Genomic DNA, 26,326 nt, shown 5'->3' with positions numbered 1-26,326 from the left:
GCAATGACAAGTTTTGAATTTAGTACGTTAAAAAACACTGGAAACATTCAAATACTTGCAAAACATAAACTACACTAACATCATAGAGTGCTTTGAAATATTTAGCTTGAAAACTGAAGTAGGAGGAACTTAAAATTAGTAAAAGTAGCACTCTGTCCTTCAACATTTCTGTTACAACAAAACAGCTGTGGGAAAACAAAAACTATTGGAATAATATACAACAAAAAAGCTTCATTATCAAATTTTACATGTAACTTAAAGAAGTTTGCATATTGAGTCCCTTCAAGTTACATAAAACCTAAAAACAATTTACCCTCCTCCCTCCAATGCTCCCTCCAACAGAGGTACACAGTCTGGAACAGTTTTTTTTTTTATTCATGTATTTATTTTGTATTATTTGATTTATTTCATTGTTTTTTTTTTTCGTTTTGTTTAAGATTTTCATGATGCAAATATTAGTTTTAACTAACAGTTCAATAATTAGAAAAATGTAAGGATATAGAATATGTAGAATATAATGTACATTTTTGAAAACAGATAAAAGAACATTGTTGAACATATACCTACACTATTGATGTTTTTTTATTATTATTACATTATTTCGAATCTTAATCAATAATGAAAAGAAAAACAGTGAAACCGTTTGATTAAGATGATGTTGCGTTCTCGACGGAAATAGAATCAGCCTGAACAGGAAGTTGCTTTCGACCAATCAGCTTTTGCAAAGCGTCCTAAGCTTACGTCAGCCCGGTACCGATGAACCACCGGTAGCATTAAAGGGAGCTGTGTGGTAACCCGTTGTTTGTGTCTTTGTCTGCTAATCCCTCTGTGTTATCGCAAACATCATGCCTTTCGATGTCAGGAGGTGAGTACGGGGGTTTCACTCTGTGCGACTCACTCATGAAGGGGCGGCGGTTTGTTTTGGAGTCTGTGAGCTAGTGATGAATTAACGGTTAGCCAAGCATCACATCACAGCATTACTGATGAGCGAGTGAAAGTTATAACAGTTGTTGGTCACTATAGGTATGAATAGACTAAATCGTAGCAAGGGATGCAGACTTTTTGTGGAGTCTCTGGAGTGATGCTCAGGTATGCTCTGTGAGTTTTTGTCTGTTAACTTGTCTGCGCATGTGCAGATTTCCCCATGAATTCTCATTTGCATCAAGCTGATTTCAGTGACCCTGGGGCTGAGCACCAACTGACAGCCAACCCGAGTTTTGTCATAGCGGCATTTTTACCTAACAAACCTGACAGCCTTGTTTAGTCTTATTTGCATCTCAAATGCCTGGTGTGCTATTCCAAATACACAAAGCCCCAGTATTATCAGCCACAACACTCTGACAGGTAGCTTACACCTGACTGCAGCCATCACAGAAACAATGACGTTAGCTATAGATACTTAAGCAGGCAAGTAGCAAACACAGAGTTACATTTAACAGTCCCACCTCTGGAGCTATTGAAACTGTTGATAGAACACACCCTGATAAAAAATAGTGAACAGGATGTTTACACTTCATATGAAGTGCTAATGACAGATACTAACTGCTCCTCTGTCAAAGTCTTAACCACATACTCATCCTTAAATATAGAAGAAATGGTTATCTGTAAGTGGGAAATAAAGTAGTAGGGTAGTCACATATTAGCTTCATGGTTGAATAATTATAACATTTTGTAATTTGAATGTTTATTTAAAAAAAGACCAAAGAACTAAACACATATTTAGGTACCACAGGGAAATTCTCTTTGATCTCTTTTTTAGTAAATTTTTCTTACTTGGTTTAATGGGACTACTCAAGAATTACAAGAAATATGGGGGGGGTAGACAGCGAGGGTTGACAGCTAAAGGGTGCCTCTGGTTGGGCAAAGTGGTGATTTTAGTATCTTCTAAACTGCCAAGTTTGGAGAGTAAGTACTAGGGATGCACGATATTGGATTTTTGCTGATATCCAATATGCCGATATGCCGATATATCGAAACCCCTTTTGGCCGATACCGATAATCACAAGTTTGTTTGTTTTTTTCACTGTAAAGAAAGCTAAGTCTTTCCTGTACTGGAATTTATATGTTACTCTAATTGTGATGGTCTTATTTGTTTAAGAAACACACATAAAACAAGACAAAAAACATTTGATTTTACCATAAATAAGAAATGTATTATTTTTTCAAACTCAAGAAATTCAGTATTGAAATACAGAAAAATAATTTCTTTAGATCACAAGAACTTTAAATGTACAATGCATTTTTAAACATAACCAAGTTGCATTTGATTATTTTAGAGCTACTGTAACAACCTGGTGACAGACACAGAGCTCTGCAGTGCAAATAAATGAAGTGCTACATTTTATTTAAGGAGCTTATTTTTCAGATGGAAAATAATTATAAACCCAACTGAATAGCACCTTATCGGCTGTGCCTATCGGCAGAAATTTTCATGTCTGCAGATACCGATAAACGTGTTTTTAAGCTTTTATCAGCCGATACCGATATTGTGCTGATAATAAAGTGCATCCCTAGTAAGTACTATTAGCTTTTAAGTCATAGCTATTCATACTGTAGGTATTTTTTGTACGAGGCAGTAAACGTGATTATTTTTACTGAAAGAATAGTCTTTTATGGCTCAGTGTGTATGTCCCAGTTGTTTCTAAACCTCAAACAAACACTTGACAAACTGTGGGTTTTAGCAATTCCACATTGTCTTTATTACTCACAACCAGAAGTTGCTGCTTGGGAAAGAAATGTCGCAAAGGGTCATGGCTTAGAGACAATAGCCTCTATAGAAATGGAGCACATTTCAATCCCTGACCCAAACCAGAAAACAGCTTTTTTAAAAACTGTATCTTGTTCAACAGATACTAGATCAAGTCAATCTACTAAAAGCACTTTTGTTTAATTTATAGGCAAAAATGTTTATTTACCCTAATATTATGTAGTCTCTGATTTTTTTTTTGTGTGTTTAGAATTAGTCATTTTGTCTCTATTTTGTTTAATTCAAGCATCTTTTGTCTGTTTAGCAATGTTTTTTGACACTTGTTCTTCCACAAACCTCATCTGTGTTAAAATGACAGAATGAATTAGTCAGCTCAGAGGACCTGTTGTAACTCTTGTTTACACCACAGGTCACCTGCAGTTAATAGCCGTGTGAGAGCGGGTGTGTGTCATGGTGTCACAACGTGGTCATATCCTGTTCACATGTGTCACAGAAGCCTTGATCGCACAAAACCTGCGTTTCAACATCTAGAAATAGCTCGATTTACAAACTAACCGCTGTATTGAGGTTTCACCTTCTCAGCAGGGAAAGAGTGTGTTGAAGAGTTTGTAGCGTAGTTTACGGTAGATAATACAAGTACCTGGGGCAACATGTTTTACCGGAATGCTATGATATGTTAGATCACTGAAAACTAGCTCAATGGATGGATGACACTACTGTGAATATTCCAAATGTTTTTCCTTGATACATGACTAAATGGAAATTGCCAAAACGAGTAGAATCAGGGTAGACTGTCTGTCTTCTGAATGGGATGTAACCATGATGTCACACAGACAAAGATCAGTCTCTTTTCATAGAGAGATGCTCATTCACAATGACTGGACGTCTTTTCTTCAGAATGAATAGGTGGACAACGGCAATTATGTCTGAGTTTAATTGACCCTGAGGTTATGTCATTTATTGACAAAGGAGGTTTAGTTTGTGCTGACCTGATGATGTAGTGTGTTTTCCCCTGTGATAATTACATCATTGTTGCTGAAAGCTTAAGGAATAACGCTTGGTGTCAATGGATTTCTTATCTTCACAGTGACTGCTGGCTGTTTTTGACGTACACTTCAGGCTCATGACTCTATAAAAAGGAAGATGTCAACTCATGATATGAGATGACAGAGAAAGAAAAAAAAGAGTAGTTTCTGTCATTTATGTTACCTTTTCTCAGAATAACTTGAAAACATGAACTACTGACTCATGTCTGACTCATGTGAGATCTGTGTTTTATTTAGTAAGGCCTTCTTCTTCAAAAGCATTGCTGTGTCAACATGCTGGTACACCGTGTCCTCACTAATCACAAAACATGTGAACCCCTCACACACCACTGAGCAGTGGGAAGTGAGGGAAGTGACGGAGGGAGATGTACTGACTGTAATTCAGGAAATTACAAACAGCAACCACGGACAAGAGGTGAGCTCTCAGAGTCAACATTCATGAATACAAAGTGTTCTTAGTGCAGCTAATGAGGCGAAACTGAGCCCCAATCCAGCCTTAGAATAAGAAGACCTAAGTGTGAGGGAAGTACAGTGGAAGTGTGTCAAGATGTTCTTTTAACTTTAAGTATAACAATGCAAACAATAAAAAAATAATTAGCTCATAAGTGTTCAGTCTTTAAAGAAACACACCCAACTTAATGTATTTGTTTTCAGGGCCACAGGTTAGATTCCATCATACTACTCAAGGGCTCGCCCCATGGCCTCCTTACCTCAACTGCAAGGCCAAACCAGTGCCCAAGACTAAACTTAAAAAAAGCAAATTGTCGTACTGCCTGTTGATATGTAAAAATTATGGTACAAAATTTTTTTTAGTGTGGCCAAGTTTTGCTCTGTACTTAACACTAAAAATAAAGTCTTGTGTTAAATTAACCGGCAAACACTATTAAATCTAATAAATAAAATTAGAGAATGTAGTATTCATCATACATAATAAATATTTATACTGGAATTTAAAAACTACATCAAAATAGAAAAATAACTACAAGTTTCTCACACTCATTTTTCAGTTAGTGTGGCATAAGAATCAAGAAGTGAGATATAGAAAAAGTGTCTGAATTTCAAGGTCAGTAATACCTCCGTGCTGATGGGTTCTTATTAGTTAATAAGATCGAGCTCTTCTTTTGTTGTCTTTTACCTATCAGACATGGATGGGAACCGGAAGCTCCTCATGGTGCTCTCACATCTGAGCCTATCAACTTGTTTTATTACCAAACTCCAAAGATCAGTCTAAATGAGGAAACTTCAGGTTCTTTTTTGCCACAGTGTCAACAGACAGAGGTGAACGTGCTGGCCTCCTTTCTGCAGACTGGGTTGATATGAGATGAGCAGGTTGTGTCTGCTCTGTCTGTGTCTGCTCCATCTCTGTTGGTGGGGGATCATTTTTTTCAGAAAATGCCTGGCCTTGTGTTGTGGAATTATTGCCTAAGAATTAAGGAAGCTCTGTGATGAAATAACATCATTAAATTTAAAGTTTAGAGTGCCAGTAAGTGCTGTGTTTCTGTATGTAGCAGGTGTTGCTCCTGCCATGATGGTGTTCATCATCTTAGATATTGTCTTTGTCTTGACAGTATAACATTTTGGGAATGTGATGTTTGCTGCTGGCTAGAGTTGTATTGTATCAAAGCAGCTTTTGAAGTTAGTAGAATGAGTCTTTAATGTGGTGTCTAATGTGGGGACATGGTTTTGTACTTTAGGCGGCTAGTTTGTTTGCTGACAAGCAGGAGCTGTCTGTGTGTAAGCTTCAACTCTCTACAGTTCTCATGCAGCAACAGATTATATCTCACGTGTATTTTGACCTGTAAATTGAGACTCCGTTTCCTTAATCACGTCTGGATTTAGCAGCTGGGAGGCTGTGATTGCTAAAAATATCGATGATCCCACTGCAAGTGTGAGGATTTCTGTGACTATTTATAACCTGTACTCATATAAAGCCTTCAAAACTTCATGTCAGAGGTGCACCAGCTGTTTGCAAGAGTTATAGCTCACAGGCTGCCCTTCAACAGCAGACACTCTCAAAATGTAGCTTCGCTGTACAATTCAGTAAACGGATGGCATTTACATAGTCTTTTTGAGCACTTGACGCACATCAATTCGTGACGCCTTCACCAATCACACCACATTCATATACTGATAGCAAAGGCTGCTGTATACATTTGCTGAACTTGCCAATCCCATTGGTACACACTCACACACTTCCGTCTTTGCCTTTAGGTGCAAATGTTGGGTTCAGTGTCTTGCACAGAGACTGGAACTGTGAGCGCTTGGTCCAAACTTTCAACCTGTCTTTCATTTGAGAGATGACACTCCACCATTGAGCCACAAATAAGAAAAAAAAACATTTAAAACATGCTCATGAGAGTGTTACTATGGCTTGTTTTTTTCCAGATGCCATTTAGTGCTATGCACATACAACAGAAGTATATTCACGTTTGTAGTACTACTTAGAAATGTGTCCGTGTGAAACTGAGATACTGTGCCACCAGGAACACATACACACTGTATGTGTTGAGTTTTTGCACTTTGATTTCACTATTTTTTCTTGTCACTTCCCACTCTCACCCTGAAGAAATTCATACAATGCACAAAACTATTGAATAAAATATAACCAGGGTCACCATTGACCAAGCAGTTAAAACGTGCACCCATATCAAATGCCATGGTCTGCCCCCGCAGCAACTCCAGGTTCAACTCTAAGTTTCCCTCTCCCAATAAATTCAAAATTAACCCCCAAAATAACCTTGGAAACAAACAAAACAATTAAATCAACAGCTGATTCCATTATAAATATGTATCTTATTAATTTATGCTTCATGTATTTTATATTACTTAACTTTTTGCCCATCTAGGCTAGGGACTCAGATTTATCTAAACTGTAAAAACTTTGTTAAAGCTATTCACCATTTCACAACACTATCTTTTAGAATAAAAACATTCAAAATACAAATTCACTTACAACATTTGATTTTAACTTCTTTAAAAGTACAGCATCAGTAGCCTTAATACTGGGTACTGTAAATGAAATGCATGAATCGTGAAAGTAATCGTCAGTAAGACTTAAAAATAAAAAAAAAATCATGAGTTTTTACAGACATAAATAGGGCTGTTACCAGCATTTGTGGTTTTTAGTCATACATGATTTAATACTTACATATGATACAATAAATTTGAAAACAAGACCTTACACCCCCTGAATTTTCAAAAAACAAGATATTGAATTTTTTCTGATATCCTAGAACGAGATTTGATGCCCCTGAAAATAGGTCATTGCCATTTGGCCGCGAGATTTCGACCGTCGTGACGACATGAGGATCCTTTCTTTTTATTGGAGTAATCTGATAAAGCAGCTCCTCCTCTGTGATGTCAGTTAGTCACACAACCGCCACCGAGGGATACACCCACCAAGAGCCGAGTGTTGGATGCAGGGACTCTGCTCTGCTGAGCAGCTCGGCTTTACATGGTGAATTAGCAGTTAAAACACTGTAGTTTTAGCAGACGTCGTAATACTTGTGAGACTGTGATATTTGCATGCTTGTTCTGATATGCACTGTGAACCTGGACCACAATAATGCTGCGGTAATAACATAGTGACGAACTGACGGTAGAGGCGATCTTTAGACTACACTTTCAGCATGATGGATAAAACAGACAGAGAAAAGTGAAGGAGCAGGATGGAGCCCTGTTATAGAAATGTTTTAGTGGTGAAGTCTGCCTATATTTCCATGTATAAACTATACATGTTATATACAGTAGCAGTTTGACTCACCACACTGAAGCGTCCTGAGATGATCTGTGTTGAGGTGGATTTTCTTCCTCCTGAGCTGCAGAACCATCCGGGTCTGACTCGGGGTCCAATACAAAAGGGCGTATCCTACACTCTGCCATTTTATTAGTGCTATCAATGCCTTATGGTGAAGTTTTGGCAAACAGCAAACTCTCTCGGTCTGCTCCATTTAACGTGGCGATTTTGTAAATACTGCCATGCTGCAAAAACCGCCCCCTGGCTCTACCCCCTCCGCCCCTCTGATAGAACTGACCAATCAGAGCACAAAGGGCTGTGATGTTGCGAGGTTACTGGAGGTCATTCTCGAAATGGAGCATTTCAACGAGATCTTCAGAATGGCCTAAAATGAGGATATTGAGAACGCTATTGTGGGGCAATGAAGGAACTAAATGACTTGTACTGAGGGCAGAAATGCTTTACAGGCGTCCTAGTCTGGCATAGTGAAAAAGGAGAAACAAGCATGATATGTCCCCTGGCAGAAACCTCACAGAACACTAAAACAAGCAGCTGACTACCTTACCCTCATTAGATAGTGTACGGGCAATGCGTTTAAAGAATCTTGGGAGGCCTACACTTCTTAATTCAGCATATAAGACCGTGAAATGTAAGAATCTGGTACAGAAAGATGGGTAAGAAGAAACTTGCCAAAAAAAACGATATTGGTCATGCTGTAGCACATGGAAGCATAAAATCCCTAAACGATAAACATCAGGCTGTCAGTACCATGACAGGAAGGAGACAGTTTGGGGAAACAGTGTCATGTTAAAGCTTAGCATTGAGGAAAGTGTTGTCCCAAAGTTATTCTCATCCTGATACAGGGGGACCCCTCCCTCAGTGTCTCCACCCAGCCCCTCTCCATGTCGTCTGCCCTATATATCCTGCCAGGCTTGCTATTACCACACAGTGATCTAATACCAGTGGGACATAAGAGGTTATAGATGTATGTGGATCAGAGGGAGGGGAAGAGACTGAGGGAAGCTGTCTGAGGCGTTCAGGGTCCAGGGGTCTTTGTGCTGCAGATAAAAACAAAAGAGTGAAAGCAGGAGCTAAAGCAAAACAGGCGAAACAGCAGGGTCGGGGCCTGACAGGAGACCCACCCTCCCGCTTCCTCCTCCGCCCTTCATTGCATCAGCTGAGATTATTTCACTGGCAGCTCTCGGTGAAAGAAATTTTAACAGATGTGAGTGTTTTTGAAGGAGATGAGGAAGGAAAGGAGAGACGAGTGGGCGGGGTTTGCAAAGTAAGCGCAGTTTGGGGTCAAAAATGTTTCACTCCCCAAAAAGGACATGCGCAAGAACACATGAACCCAAATAGTTTTGGTGTTAAGCAGCAAGATTTTTCCCTTTCTTAGCTTCCCAAATAGGCAGCAATGATTTCACAAGAAGAGAAATGCTCGTCAGGTGGTAAAGATCCTCCTCCTTTTCACTGTTGCTATCACTTCTCTTACACCCAATACTGTTTTTTTTTCATCTTTCTGTATAATTAGATTGGAATTTTCCTGTCAGCTGAATTCCTCACTGTTGGTGTGATTTTAATTTAAGAGAATCTTCCAGTGTTATTTGAGGTAGTTTGTGCTGTTGTGTCCAGTTCCCAGCATGTGTTTATGGTGGCTCTGCCTGCGTGTATGAGGACCATCAGGGGCCTTTTGTTAGGGTCAGGTCAGAATTACAGAGCACCCATTCAGAGGAAGAGGTGTAACCCTGTAAAAAAAGTGTGTGTGTGTGTGTGTGTGTGTGTGTGTGTGTGTGTGTGTGTGTGTGTGTGTGTGTGTGTGTGTGTGTGTGTGTGTGTGTGTGTGTTTTTGTGTGTGTGTGTGTGTGTGTGTGTGTGTGTGTGTGTGTGTGTGTGTGTGTGTTGCAGCAGGCTGTCTGGACCTGTTGTGTGTAATGGCTCTGGTCCAGAGCTAACATTCCACCACTCTTCTGTAATATCGCACAGCCTTATGGGTACAGAATGTGCTTATTTTCACGGCACGTAGTGTTGACATTTACTTTTTTTTCTCACTCTCCCTTTTCCTGATTTTTTTGTGATGTATCCCTTTCTCCCTCTCTCCTCAGATTTGATATCTACAGGAAAGTTCCAAAAGATCTCACCCAGCCAACATACACAGGAGCTTTCAGTGAGTATTGACCTGCAATGACTTTAGGCCCAAACTACGGCCTAAATTTTTTTCTTTTGATGATTCAGAATTCATAAAATTCTAATAAAAAATCCACTGCCTCTGGTTTTGGTGAGTTTTGAGGATGTTTTAATGATAAATAATAGAGGAATAAGAAAATAATTTATTAATGTATGGTCTCCAAGGACAAAAAATCAACTAAAAGGAAATGGAGAAATATATTTATTGTAGTTGCTTGCTGGAAATTGGATGGAAAGATCATTACCATTTTTCCTTTCCATAAAGTATAAAACAAACTCTCAAGTAAATGGTTAGCTTAGCTATACAAATTGAAAGCTGAAATGAAGAAAACAGTCAGAAAAGTGGTCCACATTGAGCTAACCATTAGTTAGTGGACCTAAAATGTAGATGTAAAGGGATGAGTAAGAGTTAGCTGTTACACGCCTTTGTGCTAACCTAAGCACACTGGTGACTTCTGATTTTCACTTCTTTTTAAAACTGTATTAGGTCATTTTTTTTCATTTCTATTTTTTTAAATGACACATACATAGGGATGGGTACGTTTATCTGAAATGATACGGTACCAATGCCCTGTACTTTTTTATGTTTATGTGGTATAAAATATCAATTTGTTTAATAATAAAATGATTTTTTTTTCCAATTTAACATATTTATTCTTCATGCGTTTAGGTACCTAAAAATGGTACTGTTTGTTTTTTCATGACTCAGTACCCGGTATTTCTGACAGAATTTGGGTCGGTACCAAAGACCGTAAAAAAATGGACGTCATCTTGCTCGGCTTGAAGTGAGGTCTCCACAAAAACTGCTCCCCTTGGTGGCTGGCTGCAGTAAAGGTTAAAAAATACAGCTTTCCAATCATTCCAGATGGGCTGTGGTCAAACTTTAAAAAATTAATACTCCTCGTAGAAATATTTCTCACGTCCGATTGTTTTGGGGATTTGAAGATATCATTTAGCTGTCTTGTATTCAACTCGTCAAACAAGGCTTTACATAACGTTTGACGATGATTGACAGCTGCCATTCTCGTGTATTTTTTTCGGGGATTGTAAAATATGTCTAGAAGTAGAGTCAAGAAGTGGTTAGACTCTCGAAAGAAAAAAAAAAAATTTTGGCTTCAAAACCGTACAATGATAAATGACGGAGCCACGATGTCCACTCTACATACAGTCTATGGTTGGTACCTATAAAAGTACCTAATTGAGTACCCATCCCTACACAAACAAGAATACTGTTCTTTATTAGTTAGCTGTGCTTTATAAGAAGGGCTGCGTGACTGAGGTTATCCATTTCCCTTGCTGTCAGTGCTAAGCTAATGGCCTGCTGGCCTTAGATTTATAAGGAGCACATAGAAAAAAAAGAGATAAATCCTCTCACCCCACTAAAGTAAAATGATATGTTTAATGTCTTAGTGTTGTGGAAGTTGGTTGTTTTTAGAAGTAAATTAAAAGCTGCAACAAAAGAGATATTAGGACATATATGTTGTGTTTATTGTCTGCTCTTAAATAGGAATAACTAGTTCTTTTGATGTAGTTTCAAGAATGGAGAGTGAGAATTTGGCACACCTGAAGAGTTTTAAAACAGGATTATCACTAGAAAGTAAACCATCAAGAGGTAGTAAGCTCTGCCTGGAGAGGTTGATGTAGTGGGAACAGTTTGGGAAAAAGAAGAGCCAACAGCTATAATTCAAGTACCGGCCTGTCAGAGCCTTGTCCTGACAGAGTCACTAAGAACGGGGGCTGTACCTGTTTTAGCACATCTAGTATGGTAAGAATGTTAATGAGCAAGCTCTTTCATCGCCACAGGCCCTGGAGAAGTCATCAGTGGAAATCTAAACGCTTTTCCTGTCAAGTCATGTGCTTTCCTGCTTGTCATCAATCAGTCATTGAGTAATGTGGGACTGTATTGATTATTCACTGCTTGACAGAATACAAAAGACGATGACACATTTTTTAACTCCTCAGTCATTTTTCTAGTATTGGTTGTTCATCAGTCAGCTGATGACAACAGATTGACTGTCACAAAGTGTCAAAATTTAAATCTACTTTTTGACGGATTGGATCAGCAGTGCTGCTGCTGAATAATGAGAAGTTTTGTAAAAGATTAGAGACACTTTCCTGGAGGACGGGGAAGAGACTGGATGTGTTAAACATAAACACACAGTTTCCACCCAGGGCGGAAATGTATGGAAGTTCTTCCTGCGCACATTCACCACCCTTCCTGTCTCCATCCACTGTCTCGGGCTGAGGGCATTGGGTTGATTTGGATATTAGACACATACCCATGGCAGCTCAACTCACATTTTAGCTTGTGTTGTTTAGAGTCAACCCGAAACAGACCTCCTCCACTCAGAGGTCAAATAGTTAACCTCATCTGCTTTTGTTATTTTGTTTTAGGGCCACATTCCTTTGGATTCAATTATTATGGTACTTACTGTGAACGCTACCTCTGTTTGGACTGCAAAGGCTTTCAAAGCAGTTCTGGCTTAGGACATAATGTATGGGTTTGTTATTTGAGTTTCTGTCCTAATGTTTGCTTGTTCTGCTCAGTTAATAGAAAATTCTTTCATGACTGTGCTTTGTGGGAAATTAAGAAATAATGGATCAGGTAACAGTGATGCAGGGCTAGTCGTGAATCCAACTGATTCATGATGTTATTGTATCCAGTTTTTAGTGTCGCAGTGACACTCAGTGAGGCCACTTTTTATTCCTATTTCATTGTATGTGTAAGCACTGGAAAGGATGATCCTGAGATTGAATAAAAACCACGTCTGTGCTGTCTTTGTAAATCACAGGGCTTGACAGTGTTTCCGTGACAGAGCTTAAAAAGCTCAAATCAGTAGCAGGCTGCTTCTTTGATCTCCCATAATCCCCCTTCCAGTATTTTACTCTTTCAAACCAGAGGAGGAATTACCGTACACGTCTTTTGATGAACCTGAATTGATGACCCATGTGTCATAGTGACACTCCCTTTTTGTTTGTTGGTTAAACATTACCTTATGCAAAGCCTCCACCGGCTGCAGGTTGGGCCCTGATGCCCTGTTAACCACAGAGTCATGTGACCATGAGCTCCTAGGTGACTGTTGCCACGTAAACATGCCTCACCTGTTGAGTGAGAGTTTCTTGACCCAGACTCTCGCCATACCAGATAGACCACAGTCAGACACGGATCAGTTTCTTCTATGTTTGACTTTGTAAACATGGAACTGCACTTTTAATTAACTTATTATTTTGACTTAAAAAACTTCTTCTTTCAAGCCCAGTATTGAATTCAGCTCAGATTTTTTGCTATAAGTGGAACAAATAAATTTCTGTAGTTCCTTTTGTATTTTATTTTGTATTTATGGTGTAAATATTGTGCATCCAGTATCAGAAAACCACTGGAGTTAAACTCTAAGACACCACAGGATTATGCTCATTTTCACAACAAACATTTATTAAAAAGTTTAAACAACTTTTGTTGTACCTTTGTTGGTAAATCACTATTTGGTGTGTACTAAATGTGATGGCTGCTGAAGTTGGCTCTGTGTGGAGCAGGTTGAGCTCTAGCACCTGTTTGCCAAGCTAACTGGTACGTGGCTCTGACATCTTCTTTATCAATAATTTGTCCATTTTTTTCACTAAACATTTAACTAATAAGGTAAAATCCCCCAACTGATACTAATTTTAAAGCTCCTGTGAGATGAAACGAACTACTATTAAAATGAACTAAAATTTGAGCTAATGCCTTTATTTGACTTTTTAAAAAAGTGGCCATTAGGGAGACAACTGATCATTTGATTTCAGTACCTAAATGCATCCTTGTGACTGTGCGGGAGTTGAAGAGTAGGTGATTTTCCATGCTGGACATGAACACAAAATTGCAAGGTTATATGCTAAAGAATGAGTATGTTAAATTGAAAAAAAGTCTATTGAACAAATTTATATTTTTTACCACAATAACACAAAAAGTACCAAAAATCAGTACCATTAAGTACTGGTACCAATTTCCAAGTACCAGGCATCAGTACTGTCCAATAGCCCCCATTTTGGCCTCTCTCTTGCCTTAAGTTCAGTCCTTAAAGCATCTTGGTTGGAGCCATTTTTGGTGTGAGTCATTGTCAGTGTGTGAGGATATCTAAAATGAGCTGTTTGAAGGACTTACGTAGCATGAGCTCACCTCTCTAAAGCAGATATGCTGTCATGGCTGCCTGTAGTGAAGGTATTAAATGTGTAATTAGTGTATGAGGTCTTTAAAGAAGTGCGTAATGGCAGGATTAACACTCCTTATAAAACAGCTATTTAGAGAAATATTTTATGGCCCCTGCGATTTCATTAATGTCAATATCTTAGGTCAGCTGTTGCTTTGCAGCCAGGCTCATTTTGTTTTATCATCCCTTTAAAGCTGTTGTAATTAGAGGTTAGTGTGAAGAGGTACCAAATTGAAGCTTAACAGGGATTAAAGTTCAAGTAATGTCTTAAATCAAACTTTCTTCCTGTCTTTCCACAGTTTCCATCCTCTGCTGTGTCTTCATCCTCTTCCTCTTCCTGTCTGAGCTGACGGGGTTCATAGCCACCGAAATGTAGGTATCACTACATCACATCTCAGAATAACCATCTCTTGTAATATCCTGTGGCTAATCTAGAGACAGCTCCTTTGTTGCCACATAGGCACAGGACCTGCTGTCTGAAATAAACAAGACAGGGACTTCATCATGAATGTCAATGCCTCCATTATGATGTGCTCTCCTCTGTGCATGTTATTACCAATAAATGGAGTCAGTTTTTGCACAGGAAATTGGTTCTGTGAATGCGTCAGTCTCTTGGCGCGCTGTAATAAGGGATGACTTGGAGAGGAAGCGACAGTAAGGAAATTACTCTGACAGAGACACATGTTAATTGGCTGTAGATGTATCTACTCCAGCGTTTAATTGGAGACAAAAAGAATCCTTTTTCTGTGCTTAAACTGACTCCTTTTCTCCTCATTAAAACTCTTGGTGTCTTCTGTTCTAATGAACTGTTTTTTTTCCCTTTTCTCACAGTGTAAATGAACTGTATGTGGATGACCCCGATAAAGACAGTGGTGGGAAGATAGATGTGAGTTTAAACGTCAGTTTGCCAAACTTACACTGTGATTGTGAGTATATACATAATATACACATACAATTCATAACTTCTCTTCATTACACTTTGTGTGTTTCCTTTCACATTGTTTATGGCCCTGATAGCATGTCCTTTCTTGTAACCTGCCAGACGATGGATAACAGACAGAAGAAGGCTCACAACAACTATGTTTATGGTTTGTTTACCTGCTCTAGTGTAGCAAGCTTGAAGATAACACTAGATCTTTAACCCAGCCTCTGAGGGATAAAGTTGCCTTTCTGGCATGTATTCTGCTTTGATATTAAAGAAGTGGGCTGTGGGCAGGCCGAGGTGAAGCTTGCCAGTGTGGTGTTTGGTCCTCATGACTTCTATCAGGAACTATTCTCAACGACAAACTGCACGTTGCTCACACAGACACACATCACATCCACACACGCCGCACAGAAAAAAACACACTTTCATTGGACTCAAGTGATGTCCAAAAATGGAAACGCTAATAAATGCCTGTGTGAAATCTTCAGTCCAGATTTCTGAGGAGAGATTCTTTTACACACACACACACATGTTGGCCATGTGTTCAGACGAGCTCACTCATCACATGCCTAAACAAAGGCCCCCGTACTGCCGTTTCCAATTAAAGCTCTTGATTGTGTGTACAGTGGTTTTTGTTTATTTGCAGAATTCAGACTCTTTTTTTTTCAGCAGACATGTGGGGCCCTCTTATGTACCAGCTCAAGCGTGTTGGTCTAACCACACTGCTGCAGCTGGATGTTATGACCAGAAATGTTCCTCTGCTGTTCTCCTGGAGGGTTAATGTTGTACATCTGGTTATGTTCCAAACAGGTTGTCATCCTGTAAACACTGGCTCTAAGGGAGAAGTCATTTCATCATGGAAAAGCTGCCATTTCCCTATTTTTGTGCTGCCCTGCATTTCTCTCCTCTGACCTTTACAGGTTGCTAGGTCTTGGTTTGTGACTTAGTGGAAAAGCAGAACCAGCATGTAATAATCTTATAATACTCCAGCTCAGATCCGCTTTAAACGAACACACTTCCAGACTAAAAGTCTTAAAAAGGAGAAACGAGCAGCTCAGACACTCTCATTGACTTAGCTTATATTTATACACTGTATTTAAAGATCAGGACAGATGAGCGCCAACTTTCCTTGAATGTCAAAGTTCAGACAGGCGGCTGGTCGAGGTTTTACCACCGACCAAACAGATGGCCCTCTGCTGCACTGCAGGCCGACACACAACGCAGGCCTGCTCCGAAAATAGGCCAGTGCCAGTGTGCCAATCCAAAGAGGCCTGCAAGGGGGGTCAGAAAAGTCTAGATGGAAAAACACAGACAGTAAGAGGGAGGACAACGGGCAGGTTAGGTGGTCTGTTTGGTCTTTCTGTGTTTACTCTGTGGGTCATACTCTACAGCGACAGTCAGACCTTTGCTCACCATTCCTCGATTGTGCTGTAAGTGAGGAAGTGCTGTGAAGTAAAAGTATTACACCTGCTACTTATCATGATTATCAAGTTTTGTTAATTTTTACTGACTTATTTATCATAATCACCTTCCTCGCAGGAGGTTAGGAGAAGTAGTCTGGACATAGTGTTTGACAAAGGACTTTTGTTTATTAGTCTTACTGGGAAACACAAAATATCAAGCTCACTTTTGAGATTTGTTAACAATATTAGAAACCTAACCTTTTAAAATATATATATTCAGGGTGCATGATGTGAATATTTTTCAAGCCAATTCTGAAAATTGTGATCATTAATAAAATTGATATCGTTAACACACAAATAACAGCTATGACTATACAGTTATCATTCACTCATTTCTTTCTCTCCACACTGGGGCTCTGCAATGTTTTTTCTTTTTTTCTTTCTTTTTTTTTGGGACCACCAAACTATGCATGATGAAATTTAGGTAAAGTGCATTGACAGTGAATGTGTGTAGAGATCACATCATACTGTGCAGGTTGGGATACATCTACAAATTAGTGGTTGGATGGAGATATCACTCCAAACACTCTGTCAGCTTGTCAAGTCTTTGACTTCTACTTTAAAAAAAACGAAGGTGATCAAGTGATTTTGCTACTAATGGATTTAGCTTTGGACTCTGTCTGAATTTTATTATTTTCATGCTAGCTGTGGATGCCGCTACTCCTTCGTTCTTAAAACTACTTTCGTCCACACGAGGTAAATCTGCCAATAAGTGCGACTCGAAGCATGCCACACCCATTATGGGCAGCGTTTTGCATACGTAAAACCCGTGCCAGCCAATCAGAATGAGCCCCCCTCATATTCAGCTGTGACGTTTGAGAACCGAAAACCCCGTTCACTGACGTCCGAACGAAACCATGGAAACATGAGTTTTCTAAAATCTTTGGTTAACTTTGGTGGGAGTTTTCAGACAGCACCGTCTTTAGTGACGTAAAGCTGCGGTTCCGTGTGGACGACAGACGTAAACGTTACAGAATATATGTGGTTCCCCAAATACCCGGTTACGTGTGGACATGGCTTCCTGAGACAGAGCTAGTTCCTTCTCTCTTTGTGGTGAAGGATTACACAGCGCCACCTACTGAGCCAGAATGTATGTTTGCTTGTTAAAACCTAAATGAACGCAACTTTTACCTGCTGGGTTTGAAGAATAAATGATATTATTAGAATAATAAATGAATACAAATTCCCTTTATCGGTCCCATAATGTATCAGCCCAGTGTACAAAGTGCATCCCTCATTGTTATGCTTTTGTGTGGGTTTTTTTTTTTAAAAAACTCCTTTATATCAGACTTTAATACTGCTACAAAAAAATAAAGACATGTAACTAATTGCTTAATAATTTTCAAAGGTAAATCCATGTCAGAGTGAGAACTAAATCTTATTTATCAAGAATTAAAAAAGGAAAATAAAACTGAAATCTGTGTAATAGAGTACATAGATAAATCTTCATTGTCCACCAAGGTTGAAATTTGTCTCTCCAGAAACAGGATGTGGACACAAAAGCGCCCACACAGTCAGAAAAATGGCTTATTACCAGTAAATGTCATATCAGGGGTTAGATCTCATTAGTCATTTTAAGGCTGATTATGTTTATTACTCTTTGGATAAAAGATTAATTCATACTAAAGATAGCTTAAGGCTTGGCACCACTTGGTAATTTTTTTTTAAGAGATTCGTCAGCTGTTAAAATTAATGTTTGACTGGCTGATTCATCAGCATCCGTAGAAATACGTAGTTTGGATTCAGCAGAAGAACCTGTGTTACAGCTTGACTCACTTGTCTCCTCCTGTTTACTTAACATCTTCATTCTCCTCTGTGTCTCCTCTGTGTCTCCTCTGTGTCGCCTCTGTGTCTCCTTTGTGTCTCCTTTGTGTCTCCTTTGTGTCTCCTTTGTGTCTCCTTGTTCCCTCAGTGCTCGGTTTGGACATTCAAGATGAGATGGGCAGACACGAGGTCGGTCACATAGACAACTCAATGAAGATTCCCATTGACAACGATAATGGCTGCCGCTTTGAGGGAGTTTTCACCATCAACAAAGTAAAACATCATCAAACACTTATTCAGTGACTTGGTTTTATCAGCTCATCACCCTCAGATTGAAGCCTAGATCTGCTTCTTTATGGACATGACGGATCAGATGAGGCCAGATATTTTGTGGGACAACCTCTCAGGCTGAGAGCTGTTTATTTGTTCTGGACTTGGAGTTAAACATAGAGCGCCAGCTTTAGATGAATGGGGCAGACCTGCTTCCTCCTCCTGTTTAAATCAAGTTAGAGTGCAGGGATCAGTTTAGGTTACCTCTCAGTGTATAGTCTGAACCCAGTGAAGCTCTGTTTATGCTAACAACATCTTGTGCGTCAGTCTTTCCATTGCATTCGAGATGATTAACCAACCAGTTGGACATTTATCGCTTTTACTCGTGGAGAAATCTGTGAAACGTGGAGGAGTGAAAGGATCATTTAGTTTCCTAACACCCCTTTGTCTGTGTGTGTGGTGGTCTTTGTTATTATTTAACTAAACGTGCTGCAGGTGCTTGTGCAGTTATTCACAAAAACCCACCATCCGTGTGTGTATTTTGGTGTCTTCAGGTACCAGGAAACTTCCATGTGTCGACGCACGGTGCAACATCACAGCCCCAAAACCCTGACATGACCCATGTCATCCACAAGCTGACTTTTGGAGAAAAGCTCACGGTTAGAAGTCGTCAAAAATCACTCCTCAGAGACACAATCCAGATAAGTCTGAGGCTAAATACAGATCTCTTTGCTTCTCTTTCCTCACTCAGGTACAGAAAGTAAAAGGAGCTTTCAATGCGTTAGGAGGGGCAGACAGGCTGTCGTCCAATCGTACGTATTCTCCTTGCACATGTTTTCATCATAACCACTATGTCACATTTATGTAAGGCCACGCTGGTGTTGGATGAAGCAATGAAATAGGACACCTAGTGGACTCACTGAATCCAAACTGAGTGGAAACTTTCTTCACACAGTCGACTCGTCAGCTCACATGGAAAAGCCTGCAGCTTGTTGCGTCACTAACAAAACTACATCCATTTTTGGATACCGTCTATTAAAACAACTTTTGTCTTTTTTTCTTGCAGCTCTGTCTTCACATGACTACATCCTAAAGATAGTACCAACAGTGTACGAAGATCTATCAGGCCGGCAGAGATTCTCCTACCAGTACACAGTAGCCAGCAAGGTGCTTTTTCTTTCCCTCATTTTCCTCTTAGATCATACCTCTGAGTCATGTTGTTTTGGCATTTGTCATGGAAGAAGTGTGTGTGACCATCCCAGCATATGGTCAGCGCATGTATCGCTGTGTTAACTTGTGCACTCACCTGGAAGTTGAAGCTCACCCCTAGAGACTGGAAACGGTCCCCACATGTCAACAAACCATAAAAATGCTTCCTAGAGCTGTGGGGACTGACAGCTGGGTTTGGGATTTTGGATAATAACAGTGAAGGTCAGCTGGGTGGGGGCCTTTGCAAGATAATCGGAAATCTCATTTTCTTGTAAATAAGGGCCCAGCTGAGGCCCTCATCCCTGCTCAAACTACTGCTATAACCTGTCATGAGTACTGACTGGAGTAGATCAGGATGGAGTTAAAGAGAAAAATGATTGATATGAACTTACTGCTAGCCATGTGAGCACATAACACTAATTCGTAACACATTGTTTCATTACGTACTGCTTACTTCATCTGTTTTATTCAGCCAACATTGATTTTTAATGAATCATTTATGACTCCTATGTGACTTAATCCCTGTTAAATTTTGTAATATCTCATAAACACCTCTGGAGATAAGGATTAAATCACAGATCACTCCTAAATGGTTTGCAAACGTAATATGGTTTATTAAATAAAGTTATCCTCCTGGCAGTGTCAAAAGTAAAACTTTCACTTTTTTTCCTCTGTGCCACTCAGGAATACATCGCATACAGCCACACAGGCAGGATCATCCCAGCAATCTGGTTTCGATACGACCTCAGTCCAATCACAGTCAAATACACAGAGAGGAGACAGCCCATCTACCGCTTCATCACCACGGTAAGAAACTGCTGGGAGGTTTGGTTTTTTTAGGAGATGGAAACAAAGCGCTGTTTGTGTTCTCAGCAGGAGTGAAGGTGGTCTGTGAGCTGGGATTTTTGGCTCTAGAAACTAAATTTAAATTGTATTAAATTTGAAAAGCTTAATGTTTTGAAATTGAATTTATTTGCTTTGATTTTTTTTCACCTTTTCTATTCAATTTCAAATTCAGTGAATCTGTGCTGGATTAATGTTCCTTAATGCCATCGATGACATAATGGTCGGGAAGTGCTGATCTGAAATTGAATTTTGTGTCTCTAAATTTAAGGAATGTAGGGTTAAATTTTCAAGTGGGTGAAAAAACATTTTGAAGCAGTTAGATTTAGTTTCGAAACATTAAATTCATTTCTGATTCACTTAATTCAAATTCAGTTTCTAGCGGCACAAATGTCAGCCCATAGTGATTGTTCTAGCTGATAGCTGTAAAATTTGGAATTTCAGACTTAAGTATTCCAAAGTGTGTTTTTGTTTTTCACATTAAGCAGAAAATTCAAACTATTTTCTTTAAAATAAGAATAGAAAATATAAAATCAAAGTCATATCCAGACATAAGACAGTCCATTCAGAGTCTTGGAGCTCTGTTTTGGTCTCTTACAGGAAGGTTACCATACATAGACAAATGGCCTGAGTATAATATAAAATATAAAAGTGATTTCAAGGAGCAAGGAAGAAGTCCTGACTTTGAATTTTTCCTCTGGTCTTCCACTGTAGAGCTCCTGCTGTGTTTTTTAGCCCAAGGTTGTAGTTGCACTGCCTGCATCTTAGCTGTTTGGTAAACAAATTAGCAACTATAGTAAGGGATCCACAGGCAATAAAAATGTGTTAAACCTGACATGGTCTTCCTTACTTTTTGTGTCTTTTCTGTTTGCTGCACTCAAATCATCAGTGGTTTGGGAAGGCTGTCAATGAATGCATATAAGATAAACAGAACATGTGGGGAAACCATCCACTGGAAAAAAATAACTTAAAATTCATCTCTACATAATTTTGGATCAATTTAATATATATATATATATATATATATATATATATATATATATATATATATATATATATATATATATATATATATATATATATATATATATATATATATATATTTCTTAACCTAGAAAAGAAATACAGAAATGAACCTCAAATCCATTAATTGTCTTCTGTCATCCAATGACTCCACTTCCCACCTGACCCTGTTTTGTGAGGAATTTCAGCTACGCATGTTTTCCACCTCATCATGAAAGTTTCCTGCTGACTGATAATGCAGTCAGGGTTAAATTAGCTGCCTGAATGATGAGCTACACTATTATTTGTCTTAAGTGTTGTTTAGGTTTTTCATGACTTCAGGATATGACGACGCGTAAAGTGTGATTATGACTCATGGCTTAAGATTGTGAGTCAAGCAGCAGCAGAAATGATCACTGGACTCCAGCACACTCTGAGGTGTCGGTGTGATCTGTTGTGATGATTACATGTTATTGAAAACAGCTGATATGAAGACATTCATGACCAGGGTGGGAAGAGCGAAGCCTTTTTCTGATGAAGTCTAACAGAGTGATTTGTGTGCAGATCTGCGCCATCATTGGAGGGACGTTCACAGTCGCAGGGATCATCGACTCCTGTATATTCACAGCTTCAGAGGCATGGAAGAAGATCCAGATTGGAAAAATGTCATGAGGAACGCCTCCCCAGCCCCCTCCTCATGTCTTTATTTATAAGTGAAGTGTTGCTAGCCTGTTAGCTAAATCCAGTCCCCGCTCAAAGCAGCTCACCATGACCAACAGAGCCGCTCTGGCACTGGATCTAACTACCAGGCTACACGACTGTGTGTTAGTTACTGACAGTCCTCTCAGGCCTCCTCTGCTGCGTTGATCATCACATGTGGACAGAGTGAGGAGAGTAGGGGACGAAGAACTCTTTCGTTACTCAAGTCTAGAGTACTACTGTGTGTCAGTGTGATATTTGAAGACTGCACTTGTTTTTTTTAGAGATGAAGTACAGAAAAGATGATGCTTTGGGTTTTTTTCTAATTTGATGTTGGTACGACCCAAATCTTCATGGATTTCAAATCTTGGAGAAAAACATTAAATATCTGTGTGATTACAGAAAAAAACATTATTACATTATGTCACATTATTATTATTTTTAATGAAGAGGTCCATTATTCTGTCAGTACAACAGGGGAAGTGATCGTTGAAGGTGTTCTGGGTGTGACTGACTATAAAGTGTGATTCATTTCCATTTGTCATGACAGAGTTTTACATCATGTTACTGGACCATCCATTTCATGTCCAGTATTCAAACTTTGTTCCTCTCTGTATACTGATTCACCGTACAGGATTCTTATTCACTCTCATGTTTGTGTGTGTATCTTTACTTTCTTTCAGATATGTTAATCCGTCAGCCTCATTTTCAGAGGGTTTCTTTTCAGGATGATAATCATTGTTTACCTTTCAGTGCATTTAAAGCATTTTTTTAAAGTTGTAGTTCAGATTTTTTTTTATTTTTACTTGGGTCAAATGTCTATTGTTTTTTTTATTGTGAGAAACTGATTGAGTTTTAGTATCTTGGGACCTGATTTTTTTCCATGATGTTGTTACACTCTGAATTTGTAAGGACAGATTTTCCAGGCCAAGATATTGGTAATCTGAAGTCAGTTTGTTTTTCTTTGTGTCGTGTAAGACCTCTGATTGAGGACAGTGATATTCACAGGCCTCTGGTCTTCAGCCTGTTCTGCTATACCTTCCTTAAGTAAAGGTGCCAGACAAATCACTTCAATGTCTTCTCATTTTTTCTGTCACTTTACCTGCTGCTGGAATCAGAAGTGATTTGGTTTACGGATCTCAAAGTGAGCTTTAAGAAGGGAAGATTTTACATTTACTGTCTGAAAATTGTTTAAGTTTAAACAAAAATCTCAAAATTCCTAAATACTGGATAAAACTTGTGAGAGAGGCATAAGATAAAAGCAAGTCAGCTTGAATCATTTTTTTACACATGGAAAATGAAAGCGCATCCTTTGCACCTCTGATCTCCAATCATTAACTCGTCTCTCGAACCTGGAGCTGTGTCTCTGCCGAGTGTGCGAAGTGGACCTTGCACCCCGGGGTCAACGCCCTGCAGGTTGTCATTTTGTGATGTGAGCATGTTAAGAGGGTGTTAGAGAGGGTGTTAGGCAGTCACAGCTGTCATCATGCTTACGTCCCGCTCTGATAAGAGCTCAGCCGCTGTGACTCACTCTTTTATTTCACCCGACATCCCTCTGTTTACCTCCGTCACTTCAGCCTATTTTTACTGTGTCATGACTCTGAGTGTCCACCTCCACAACACGACATGACACCGATCATATCTGCTCATCACGGTGACTGATCTTTAATTGGATCATCAAAAACTTCAGAGCTGCTCTTTTTGTTAATCACCACAAATTATTTTTAAACATGAGCAAAAGAAAGATTGATTTCAATTCAAAACAGAGAAGACAGCAAGAAGATAAATTCTTTATTTCTTCACATATGAGTCATAGTTTGTACAAATGATGAAAAATACTCTGTATACAAAAGATAAAATATAACAATGTGTGAGTAAAAAATACTGTCATAATGCTGCCACCCAGTGGCTTCTTTGAGGAACTTCAGGCACATGTTGCTCAGTCTGTTTTTTAGGGCAGCAGCCAGGAAAAAGGGACTGATGTTGAAGTTAGAAGAGGTCAGCTCTGGTCTTAACTTGATCTTCAGGTATAAATGGTTAGTTATATATCAATACTGAGATGTTAGCTCACATCCCTTGACCTGAGCAGTTCACATTGTCAGTCCTCTCCTTTCCTCTCTCCTGGGCTGCGTGTTGGCTGGGATTACACGTTAGAGGAGGCCAGGCAGGGGGCGTCAGGTGAGGAGAAGAAGTCACAGAAACCCTCCTCGGACAGGTGTCCGTACTCGTTGTTGTAGAAAGTTTGTCCCGAGAGCTGGCTGAAGAAGTGTGGACGGTGTCTGGAGCTGATGACACCACTGCTTCGACCCAGGGAACCATGGGAGACGGTGAGAGGCTCTGTGCTGCTGCTGCTGCCGATACGACTGAGGGGAAGAAAGAGCCGTCAGTTTTAACAATAGGTACTGAGAACTAAGGCAAATTATACGATCATTAACTTTAAGAAGGAGTGTATCTGCATAATGATCTTTGTTTTTCCTCCAAAGAGCAATCTGAATGAAACCCAGCCATAATGACGAGGAAGAACTAAATTAAGCTGCTTTTAGTGGATAATGTTGTATGGGTTACCAAAGTAGATAAAAAGTCTCATAGAAATTTTTACTTTGTGTTGTTTCAATAAAAAGTTAAAGAAAAATATTTTATTTTGCAGTAAACAAGAGCTTCACAGGTTTCTGGAACAGAGAAAAGACTTTAAATAAATAAAAAATTGAAATCTAAGCCAGTCTTCATTTTCTTATTTCTCATTTTTTATCAGCATTATCTGATGAGGCTTAATATGAGCCACTTAACCTGACAAGCCCAGAAAAAAAACGTTTTGTTTTAAGATCTTTAGAGAAAAAGTCACGTCTGAATCAGTTAAAAATATCCCAGAATGGAGAAAAAATAAATTAAAATAAACTAAATTAGAGACAGACCAATGGAATTTTCAGGACCGATACCGATTATTTCTACTAAAGGAGGCCGATAACTGATATTTGAAGCCGATATTCATTTGCAGTCAAAGTGAAAATATTGGTGTAAAAGTTTTGAACAATACAAACTCCAACACTTAACTGCATTTAATGCCTTCAAGGATATGTTTATTCAACAGTTCCCAGGCTCAGCTTTTTCACAAAGTTAAATGGAAAACATAAAAAAATAAATAGCTAAAGTTTTCTACAATAAATTAAGTTTTCCAAAATTTCAATGTAACTGCAATAACTGTAATAACTGCATTGCTGATTGGCTGTTTCCCAACCCATGGCTCTGCTTGTAACCTATCAGATGATACTGTGGGTGGGACAGAGCTGGGGACTGAGTAGTGACTGCAGACTGTGGAGCGGATGCATCAGAGCCGCAACAACACAGTTTTAACTTTGTTTTATATCGACCGGATTAACAAAAAAGGCCGATGTCGATATCCCTCAAAATGCCAAATATCAGCCCGATAATCGGTCTATCCCTAAACTAAATACATTTCTTAGCCCATTTACAGATTTTCTTTCTCATTACAAGTTATAAAGGCATAATTTCTGTCTGCTAACATCTTGTCAGGTAAATAGAGCTCATGTTAACTCTAATAAGAGAATTAAACTCAAGATGAGACATAAACACTTTGTTAGATTTTTGTTCTTGATTGATTTAAAGCTTTTTAACTGTTTCAGAAACCCATAAAGCTCTTGTGTTTTCTTGTGTTCTTCTTCTCAGGTTTCTCAGATTAGTCGTTGTGCTGTATTACTTTTCACACGACTCCCAACGAGATGCTCAAGGCTCGCAGCCTCATTCTGAACACTGTTACCTTCTTCTTCTTCCTTTTTATAGGTACAACTTTAGTAACCCTCTTTCAGCTCCATTTTTCCGTCTTTAATTTTAGCCAACAATGAATTAAACTCCTGAGCTTTTTTCTGGAGAGCATTTTTTTAAATTCCCCTAGCTGTTTGGGATAATTAAGACCTAATAAGTATAATAACTAAACTTGAGTCATTGTACGGGATGTTTGATTATATGTGTTGTGAGTTCTCTTTTTCATTGTTTGTTGGTAGTGTTATACTGACATACTCTGTTTTTCACTAAAATGGATGTAATGTTGTTATTTCACCAAAAGATGATGTGGGCAGTGTCCTTAAATGTGGCTATTAGGTCAAAGTTTTAAAACATTAAGTATCATGAGTCTGAGAGGCAGGAATGTAAAGTCCACATATGTGGGCACTGTGCCGATTCACATTACTCATCCTCTCATTTCACTTCACACAGAAAAAGAGTCAGTCTAGACTTTACCCTTGGTTTGATTGGTGGCTACTTGAGTTGTTGCCTG

General features: G+C 39.0%; 2 protein-coding genes across 5 annotated transcripts in view; one reads left to right on the top strand and one right to left on the bottom strand.

Annotated features, from left to right (window-relative positions):
- The first annotated feature begins 697 nt into the window (after positions 1-697).
- ergic1 (endoplasmic reticulum-golgi intermediate compartment 1) lies at positions 698-23,091 on the top strand. The gene is made up of 10 exons (XM_074673277.1): positions 698-865; positions 9,592-9,653; positions 14,160-14,232; positions 14,692-14,786; positions 18,161-18,285; positions 18,837-18,941; positions 19,034-19,094; positions 19,349-19,449; positions 20,176-20,298; positions 21,901-23,091. Exons 1-10 carry the CDS (start codon positions 846-848, stop codon positions 22,006-22,008), a joined length of 873 nt encoding a protein of 290 aa, XP_074529378.1. The 5' UTR covers positions 698-845; the 3' UTR covers positions 22,009-23,091.
- Positions 23,092-23,850: 759 nt separating this feature from the next.
- flt4 (fms related receptor tyrosine kinase 4) overlaps positions 23,851-26,326 on the bottom strand; it is a 63,053-nt gene continuing 60,577 nt past the window's right edge. For all 4 annotated transcript variants that reach the window (XM_074674534.1, XM_074674531.1, XM_074674532.1 and 1 more), the window contains exon 30: positions 23,851-24,398. In XM_074674534.1, coding sequence (XP_074530635.1) covers positions 24,179-24,398 — 220 coding nt within the window. In that variant the 3' untranslated portion in view covers positions 23,851-24,178. The remainder of the gene's footprint in view (positions 24,399-26,326) is intronic.

The sequence above is a fragment of the Halichoeres trimaculatus genome, unplaced genomic scaffold, assembly GCF_033239565.1.
Source record: "Halichoeres trimaculatus isolate MK-OKI-2021-1 unplaced genomic scaffold, fHalTri1.1 fHalTri1_scaffold_7, whole genome shotgun sequence".
NCBI classification, from domain to species: Eukaryota; Metazoa; Chordata; class Actinopteri; order Labriformes; family Labridae; genus Halichoeres; species Halichoeres trimaculatus.
Note: the sequence above shows the minus strand (reverse complement) of the source record. Positions and strands in the feature narration are given on the sequence as shown.